General features: G+C 34.8%; 1 protein-coding gene across 4 annotated transcripts; it reads left to right on the forward strand.

Annotated features, from left to right (window-relative positions):
• Positions 1 to 285: 285 nt before the first annotated feature.
• LOC113727488 (cysteine synthase-like) lies at positions 286 to 8,834 on the forward strand. 4 transcript variants are annotated; one of them, XM_027251686.2, is made up of 12 exons: positions 286 to 897; positions 1,780 to 1,865; positions 2,261 to 2,316; positions 2,414 to 2,523; positions 2,674 to 2,731; positions 3,049 to 3,312; positions 3,382 to 3,519; positions 3,610 to 3,661; positions 4,987 to 5,066; positions 7,033 to 7,092; positions 7,198 to 7,278; positions 8,421 to 8,834. In XM_027251686.2, the coding sequence occupies exons 3-12, from the start codon at positions 2,278 to 2,280 to the stop codon at positions 8,508 to 8,510; spliced, it is 972 nt and encodes a 323-aa protein (XP_027107487.1). In that variant the 5' UTR covers positions 286 to 897; positions 1,780 to 1,865; positions 2,261 to 2,277; the 3' UTR covers positions 8,511 to 8,834. The 4 variants fall into 4 exon arrangements, with proteins under 4 accessions (XP_027107487.1, XP_027107489.1, XP_071932263.1 ...); XM_027251688.2 differs by having other exon boundaries at positions 286 to 770; XM_072076162.1 differs by lacking the exon at positions 286 to 897 and adding an exon at positions 1,013 to 1,036.
• The last annotated feature ends 571 nt before the right edge of the window (positions 8,835 to 9,405 follow it).

Raw genomic sequence — 9,405 nt, forward strand, 5'->3', positions numbered from 1 at the left:
TTGATAATCAATCACAAATCCACAGACAAATATTCAAGGTAAACAATTAAAGAGGCAAAGGGATTTTTCTATTGATCAAGCGGGACTTTGACTACACACAATGAAAAGTACGACCGAAATTACTACTTACAAAAAGTCAAAAACACAAATAGAGATGCATTTGTACTACTTCAGCTCATATATTGCGACTCTCGGCCCTTGCACAGACAAACACATATATATCATGGCCTGACTGCTACTAGTACTGGTACAACTTGAAATTGAACTCTACTCCGCCCCACCATATTAACCAAACAAAATTCCTAGTACTAGAAACCAATTGCACTAGCTTGGTTTAATAATTTCCTACAAGTTTTCTCGAAAACTAGTGGAACGGAAAATGGATTGAAAAGAACAAAAAAAACAAAATCAGAAGTCTTTTCCCGCGAACTTCAACTAACTTCATATGAGAGACCAAATGTCCATTCAATTCCCAAGTATTGAACGGCATTAATAAACCACAAAGACAACAATCCATCTAAAAAACATCAAAAAACTTTCTTGTTGTGGATACAATCTTCTCCCTTCTGTGGATACATTCTTCTTCATCTTCTTTTTGTCTTCATACTTTCTTATGGTTATTTTTTTTGGTCTTCTTTCTTGGTCAAAGGCACAATATCCACTAGCAAATGTATATTATATTTGTAAGCATGCATTAGAAAAGTCAAATTCATCATCTCAAGGACTCATCAGAGACCGACGGCATGTGGAGACTGGAGACTTTAGAGCAGGTATTGCTATAAATTTCAAGATTTTGTTTATGGCATTGGGAAAATATTCTGCTCTATTGGGTTTTTCCGCATAAAGGGGGCTCTTTGATTATTGACGTTAATAGCATATACAGATTCAAAACCTGAGGCAAGTTTATCTTTCATTCAGTTTTGCTTATTTATTTTGTATCTGGAGAAGTTGGTAATGATATGTTGCTGTTATCTGTAGAATCCCAAGTTTGCAATGAGCTGTTATATTGGTTCCTCTACAAACTTGATTTTAACTAGTAAGAACCAAAGGATGAACAATTTTCTCTTGTACTGTGTTCTCAATGTTGTGTCATTTCATTGTAATTTTCTACTTTGCAGATTGTGAATTGGATTTAGGTGTTCTATTCCTTCAATTTAAAAGTACTTGAGCTTTTGTTTTTTAAATTAAAGTCTGGTTGGAATGTTGTGAAATGCGGTAAAGATTCCCTTGTGTAATTTTAAAGAAAAATGTCTTACTTTAGGTATTAAATCTTCATTATATTCAAACTTTGCTGACTTTCTTGATTTCATTATTTTGGGCTTGGGAGAGTTGGGAGGGGGTAGGCAAATTTTTCTTTGAGAAAATATTCTCAACTAGCTTATTTCTTTACAATTCTTGCATTTTCTACTACACAGGTAGGTTTCCCTTTAATTCTGGTTGGTTTTGATTTTCACTCCCAATTCTGCAAATCACATTCGAGAGGTAAGCCTTAGGAGGACTATTTTGTGAGATAAATGCTGCTCCTTGGTTTGGCCTTAATATTTTGGGCTCTGAAAACTGGACACTGTGGGTGTTGGAGAGGCAGCTATGAAGTATTTTGGACTAGTTGGGTTTAGCAACTCAAGAGGGATAACTTTCATTGAGTGGAAGCCATTAAAGAAACTTTAGGCTGAGCTTTGCTTTGATTGATTTGATATGTTCTTGTTGACATCCATAGTCACTGTTCTCAATATATGCTTGATTGATTTCCTGAAGTTTTTTTTGTTTTCTTGATGACAGAACATTTACAGATTATTGAAGCTGATATAGATTGTCAGTCCTGTGAAAAAGGCAAAGGGTCTCCTGGAAATCTCCCTTGTGATTTGGTATGTGTTATTCTTGGCTTTTCTCAGAAACAGAATGGTCTAACAAATTATTTTGCATTAAAGTTGAATGTTTTCCATCTGTGGCTTATATTGAAACTTATCAATGACTCGGGACATTTTATTTACCTTCTTAGCTAAATGAGTCGCATCTAATTTGCATGTGTAGTTGCACACATCTGCACTGAACTTAACTTTTTGGTGGCATCATCGTCATTTTTCTGGCATATTTTTTTTAGATGTTTTTCTTTCTAGTTTTGCAATATTTACATACTTTTGCATCTAGTTTTGCAATATGTAATACATACTTTTGCATCTCTGAAATCTAATTTTACTCTCTTCTTTGTAGTTACTTTATTTTTCTTATCTTTGTGCAATATTTTCTTATCTTTGTGCAGTGACTCCTGACTTATCAATGGAAGAGAAGTATGGAATTGCGAATAACATCACTGAAGTAATTATTTTTCTTGTAAACCTTTGTTATTGATTGGTTATTTTCTGAAGGCAGATAAGAAAGCATGATTGTTGTTTGCTATATTTACTGTTTACAGCTCATAGGGAATACCCCAATGGTATATCTCAAGAATGTTGTGGATGGTTGTGCTGCACGTATTGCTGCCAAATTGGAGACTATGAATCCATGCTCAAGTGTAAAAGACAGGTAAAAATGTTCCACTTATAACTGGTTCTTCTTCTGAAAAATTTTTCTCACTGTATTGTCCCAGTGGTTCCACGTCTTGTTTCCTGCATGCTGAGTATAGATGTCAATAGACCAAGTGAACATGTTGTATCTCTCCTTACCTAAATGTAGGATCGCATACAGTATGATAAAAGATGCAGAAGAGAAGGGTCTAATTACCCCTGGCAAGGTTAGTTAAGTTTTTCCATCTCTCTTCTTTTAACTTCACATTTTACTTCTTGAAGACCATGAGTATAAATTTGCACTTGTATCCATCTTTATGCTCTTCCACCAAAATTATATACTTTGTATGGTGGATCTTTAAAAGATGAAACAATTACTGTGGAAACTTTTTGTTTGTATTGTGTTACTGATGACAAAAAATTGGTCCTCTTTTCAAGAAAAACTACAAAGGTTATGGGCCCCATTTGTGGTCGTTCAACTTCACTAAAATTTTGTACTAACGATGTACTCTTGGTTTTGGATATGGACATTTGGTGGCTGAAGACGGTCCTTCTCGAGGTGACCAGCGGTAATACTGGCATTGGTCTTGCATTCATTGCAGCAACTAGGGGCTACAAACTTATCATAGTTATGCCACACACGTATAGTCTCGAAAGAAGGATTATCCTCCGTGCTTTTGGAGCTGAGTTATACATCACCGATGCAGCAATAGGTATTGATGGAATTCTCAAGAAAGCCGAGGAAATAATGGAGGCAACACCAAATTGTTTTTTTCTCAAGCAATTTGAGAACCCTGCTAATCCAAAGGTACATTACATCCAGATAAAGTGAATACAGATGATCGCAATATGCCACTTAGCATTTCTCAATGTGTAGATACACTACGAAACCACTGGACCAGAGATATGGAAAAACACTGAAGGGAAAGTTGACGCACTGGTTGCAGGAATTGGAACTGGGGGTACAGTTACTGGTGCCGGAAAGTTTCTTAAGGAGAAGAATGCGGACATCAAAGTCAGATTCTTCTTCTTATTATTCTGATGCCTCTTTTGTCTATTTAATTATTCATTGTCGTTATTGTCTTGAGTAAACTATTGTTGACAGGTATACGGAATTGAACCTGCTGAAAGTGCAATACTGAGTGGAGAAAAACCAGGTGATTATAATCTAGATCTAGCTTTTCTCATCTTTTATGGTCTTTATTATGTTCAAGATTGTTTGCTCTTAGGCTTGTTTTACTGTTAGGTTAGGTGCATAATACACTCGAATAAATGACTTGGTGATAACATGTCCTTGTCGATCAAATCCTCTCTACTAGATCACATTTCTCATGTGAAATGTCTCATTTTGCATCTAGTTCATAACTTTTTGATTATCCTAAGGCTGCTTGACAAATATTAGTTATCTCAAATTAGTGTCTTGAATGTGTTTTAGAGTCCATGACTTGGATTTGAAAACTCATAAGCCCTTATGAAGTTCTCATCTCTTAAACTCAATTACAAGTATAGTTGCAGACTATATATGGAAGTCGATAGTTCCCTTAAATTGAATTTTCCTTAGGAGAATTGGAAAAAAATAGGCTGGAGTTTTCATATTTTTTGAGTCATGTAAAATGAGAAATTTAATCTTAGTTCTTGAGCCACTTAATAGGAACAAGTTAATTTCATGATTGAACATATACGTTTTTCATTCAAAGTTGCTCAGCACTGAGAAAAACCTTTAATGATACCATATTTCATATACAGCGAGTTTTGAATTGTTTTCTACTGTCATTTTTGTTGTTCTAGAAGTAGGATTCAGAAACATTTTGATTTTTCTGCTATTCTGGCTTTATTTTCAATTAGATCTGGTTAAAAGCATATATTGATTTGATGGCTATGGCCTCGAGCTGTTCAAGCATACGAGTGTATGTCTCTCATATTTAACTAAACTTTTGACTGGTAATGATCATGGCACCCAGAACACAGAATAGATAAAGGGAGGGCAACCTTAACTTTGTGCTGCATCTTTTTCTCACACACCTGATTGATCTTGGATCTAACTTGGAACAGTTTTTTTTCTTAATGTCCTGTTACTTGATCCTCGATAAAGAGTTGGTTTAATATGCATAAAATCATTAATGGATGTCTAGAGTACTAATAAAGGCTACTCAAGCACCTAGTGAAAAGCTTTTTGTTTCACTATCTCTTCTTCCTATGATATGTGCCTGTTGATCTTCCTACATTTCAGTCATCACTTCTTCAAGTGCTTCCTTTTGTTGTGTTGTAATCACACAATATAAGTGTTCTGTTTTGATGAATTGATGTTTACCTTTTTTATTGGTAATGCTGCTTTATCCTACTTTTCATTCTTTTTGGTTCTGACTTCTGATAATATTGTAAATAACAATTGTTGATTTGCAATGAGTCTAATGAAGCTCTTATCCTATTTTTGAGATAACTCATGTTTTCCAGTTACAAATTTTTTGTATTGATCTGAAAGGTCCTCATAAAATTCAAGGAATTGGTGCTGGCTTCATCCCTCCAGTTTTAGACATCAATATACTTGATGAAGTTATTCAAGTAAGTAATTTGTATCTTTTTGTATCTCATGTTCATGAAAGAAAATTATGCATGAAAGTGAAATAGAATCAAGTATGAAATTTTATTTACTATATCCTTTCATCCATTTGTATTTTTGTCACAAAAGCACATTATACTTGCACTTTAGGAAGAAAAAGTAATGTGCATAAAACAGTCTAATGAAGATGGATAATAAAGAGAAGACTTCCTTATCCAGATCTTGCTTTTTTATTCTAATGTATATCCTTGGTTCTGACCGTCATGATGACATTGTCTACTAGATTGAACAAGTAGCATCGCTGCTAAGTGTATAAAGATCTAGAATTCCTCCTTGATTGATTAAGCTGCTATGTCTACTAATACATCTAACCTAGGATTATTTCCTTGATACATAATAACAATGAGACACCAGAAGAAACTTTGTATGTTAATATCTTGCACAGGTCATTGTATTTATATATTTATGGGCACTCTATTCTTTTCATACCTTCTTGGATGTTCAACCTGGATTTAATGGTGGACTCTTCTATGTTAAGAAATTAATTCTGTATTATGAAAGTTAAATAGAATACTCGGCATCTGGTGTGTTGTAGATAATGGTGTGGACAAATTTTTTTTTTTATTTGTATCAAAATTGCACTAAATCGTCATAAATAGAACCATATTTTTAATGGAAGATAAAGTGCCAAGAGATGGTTAATCCACATTCTTTTCTTTTTCCATATTTTAATGAGAGCAGAGTGTGGAAAATGCTTTAGAAGTCATTATAAGTCTTTTCGTACAAATTCTCCTTGTTCACTATTTTTTGATCTTTTAGGCTCATTAAATCGTTGTTTAGCAGAAATTAGAGTTTTTTCAAATTGATTCTTGATATTTTATGCACTAATGTAGTAAAATTTGGATGTTCTAGTGCTATATATGGAAAACAAGAATAAAATATCTGAAGAATGTGCTTAAAGAAAGCTTTTGAGGCATGTCTATAACGCATTGGCCTCAAGTATGTACTATTCTGTGTAGTTAATCTGCTCAAATGATTCTCCTTACAGTTTACCTTGTTTTGGAGTCCAACAAATGCATTTTTAAGTATTTATTTTGGACTCATGAAACTGGTTGAATGACCGTGCTATCTAGAATGGCTTTGAGGAGTCATAACTTTGATCAAGTTCCTGGTTCATCTAGAATGAGTGTGGAAATCCCCCAATATCTGCTATCTTTTGTATATTGAAAAAGTTAGATTAGATAGTTAGTTCCTTTTTGAGTTCAACATTTACCTACATTCGGCCCTTCTGACAAGATTCCTTGTCAGCTTTTGCTTTAAACTTTTGGTGCCATAGAATGAGAACATATGCTCAAATTCTGTTTGCTTTTCTGGTTTTTCTTTTACTATTTACATATATTGGCCCCTTGAAGGATCTTACATCAGTTCATCAAGTCTTGCTTATTTTTATCATGTATAATCTGGTTATGTAACAGTTGATGTTCTCCAACAGCATTTATTCTCACTTGGTAGCACATGCTATAACAGGACAAAAAGTCTAGAACCGACATAAAAGTAGACATCTTATATTGGACTAGTACAGAGCATTTTGGCCCTCTAAATATTTTTCCTCAAGTTCTAGCAAAGCTTCTCTTTTTCATTGTAGAAGTTTTGCTTCGAGGAATGACATCATCTCTTTTGATTATTTCAGTACATTGGTTCTAAATCTATCTTGTTGATACTTTTCTTGAAAAGTATTTACTTAAGTCATTATCTGTTGAAAGACCGTCTTTGTTTTCAAAAGCTTAAAAATGCATTGGTGTGTCAAGTAAAATGTAGTCTAGGAAATATGTTTGCTGGGTGCATATGCTGGGATATTTTAGAGGCACATAAACATTTTCATTCCAATTTCCATTTAATGATTTCCTGCAACATAATTTTCTATTTGATGTCATATTTTGCTTCTTCTTTTCTCTTGGCCCCTTTTAGATATCAAGTGATGAAGCTATTGAAACGACAAAACTTCTTGCACTCAAGGAAGGTTTGCTAGTAAGTTGAAAGTTTCGAAGGCATCTCTAACCCTTTCTTCTCTGGCCAACCACTACGGACATGTTTTTGCTTCAATATATATCACGTTGACTCTCGGGTTTGTAGGTGGGCATTTCTTCAGGTGCTGCTGCAGCTGCTGCGATAAAGTTAGGAAGAAGGCCTGAATATGCTGGAAAACTCATAGTAGTAAGTTGAACTTTTTCTTAGCTGATGCAGATGTTGCAGTTAATTTTTAACTGCTCAACTTCTTGAAAAGCTTTCCAATTCAGCATATCAGTTATTACCCTGGTCATTCTATTGACTACTTGAACACCCTTATGTCAAAAAAATTAAGTTTCTAGTTTTCCTTGTTCTCCTGTAGACCAATCCATTATACTAAGGATACTTCATTTCGTTTTCCTAACGACTGCTCATGTCTAAGATACTTAATTGTGATTCAAGCTGGAATTTTCACTTTAGGTAAATCTGCAACAATATTCTGGATTTTTTTTTCCTTATTTTTTATCCTTTATTATTTTTTTGGGGCGATAGGGTGAAAACTGTGGACAAGCTACAGATCTCTTATTTCATTGACATGTTTTTTGAAATGTGATATCACCTATCAGTTCAGGATTAGGTTATGTCTTTGTTATTATAGGGTTGCGCCCATCCACTTATTTCTCTTGCTTTGAAGATTTTATTTTTCTGTGCTTCCTATTGCTAAAGCAGACAGGATATGTCAAATATAAAAAGGCAAGTGAAGAACAGCAGATTTACAGCCAAGGCCTAAACAGATATATGACGTTTTGGCTTTGGGGATAAACTTGAGCATGTATGGATTTCCAATGTCATCTGTCAACCCCAAACCCCCTATTAGACCCTATTCTCTCTGATACCTGCAAATGCTCCAAGCTATATCCATAAAAGAGTTGCAAATATATCAGTCCATTTATTTCTGTTTCAAATCCAGGTATGACAAAGAACACAAGATCCTTTAAGTCAGACCGAAGTGAGCGTTAGCAATCAAAGCGATGATCAGAAATTGAGAAAAAAATTCCAAATAAAAAGACCAACAAGTTTTCCCTTTGGCTTGTATTCTGTTGCCCCTTAAAGGCTTTCACCTTATGCTGGAAATTATAATCCACTTTAAGTTTACTAAAGTGTATCCCACATTGACATGTAAACTGCAGATACAATCTATTTCAGGCATTACTTGGGTTGCGGTCCTTGACATTTTAGATTAGTCTTGGCAGCCTATCATAATAGTAGGCATTTTCTTGTTCTATACAGATGAATCTGACTTCCATCAGTTCCCCTTTTAATGCCATCTGTTTGTTCTTTCTTTTTAGGTAATCTTTCCCAGTGCTGGGGAGCGTTATATCTCTACAGTCCTGTTTGACTCGTTGCGGATAGAAGCAGCAAACCTGAATTTCAACTAAGTGCTCCACACTCGCACCTGCATTTTCAGAAACAGTTCACAGGACTTTTGAGTGATATATCTTTTTATTTACCTTTTTTGAAGCTCAGCCACAACTGTAGCTGTTGAGTACTTCTTTGATTAGTGGAAAGTGGCCTCTCCATACATGATATAGACACAGTTCCTCTTGTTGCAGAATTCTCTTCCACCTAGTTTGTCCTTTGTCATCATACTTTTGTGTTGTATCCTGAAGTTTTCCCTGAAGCCCTGGTCAACACCACTTTTGTTGAACATGTTAAATGACTTGCAAGCATCTTGATTACTAATATTACTTGCTACTTGGTTATACAGTTTGAGTCCTCTACAAATTTGACTGGAGATCGACACTTTCTCGCTCATATACTGCTTGTTATGACATGATAATGACATTACCAGATATGGAAAGGATTATGTTGAAATGCTGGCTTTTTGTTCAAGTATATTCAAGGGGAATGGGGAATTTGTGTTGCCAATACAACTACAACGAGGCTTGAGGCTTGATTGTGGAATATTTGGCAGATACATGGGAGGAAAGGTGGTTCTAACACTTAAGCAACCCTTGCTCTCAAGCTCAAGAGGTCTTATTGTGGATGGAACTTGCATCCTTAATTGGTTTGATAATTTTGGACACATTCACATAACGCAGCCTGTTTAGGGTTTGAAAATTCAAGCCCTTTTTATCTTTATCCTCAATCAAAAGAATGGGAATGACGAATGGGCATGCGAAAAATCGAATTCTTATTTTAAAGACGAGAAAGAAAGAACTTTAATAATTATACCAAATTCAATTCTCGATTTGCGATCGTATGATGCATGTATCGATTATGCCAAAATATCAGGTATCCTTTTTTTTTTCCAGCAGGATAAGAAATTATCCT

The sequence above is a fragment of the Coffea arabica genome, chromosome 2c (genome assembly GCF_036785885.1).
Source record: "Coffea arabica cultivar ET-39 chromosome 2c, Coffea Arabica ET-39 HiFi, whole genome shotgun sequence".
NCBI classification, from domain to species: Eukaryota; Viridiplantae; Streptophyta; class Magnoliopsida; order Gentianales; family Rubiaceae; genus Coffea; species Coffea arabica.

Bases quoted from the DNA above. Each gene is read 5' to 3' on its own strand.
- LOC113727488 (XM_027251686.2), top strand. From the start codon at position 2,278: ATGGAAGAGAAGTATGGAATTGCGAATAACATCACTGAA. The intron at 2,524-2,673 runs GTAAAAATGTTC...ACCTAAATGTAG, and splicing joins TGCTCAAGTGTAAAAGACAG to GATCGCATACAGTATGATAA. The intron at 3,313-3,381 runs GTACATTACATC...CTCAATGTGTAG, and splicing joins AGAACCCTGCTAATCCAAAG to ATACACTACGAAACCACTGG.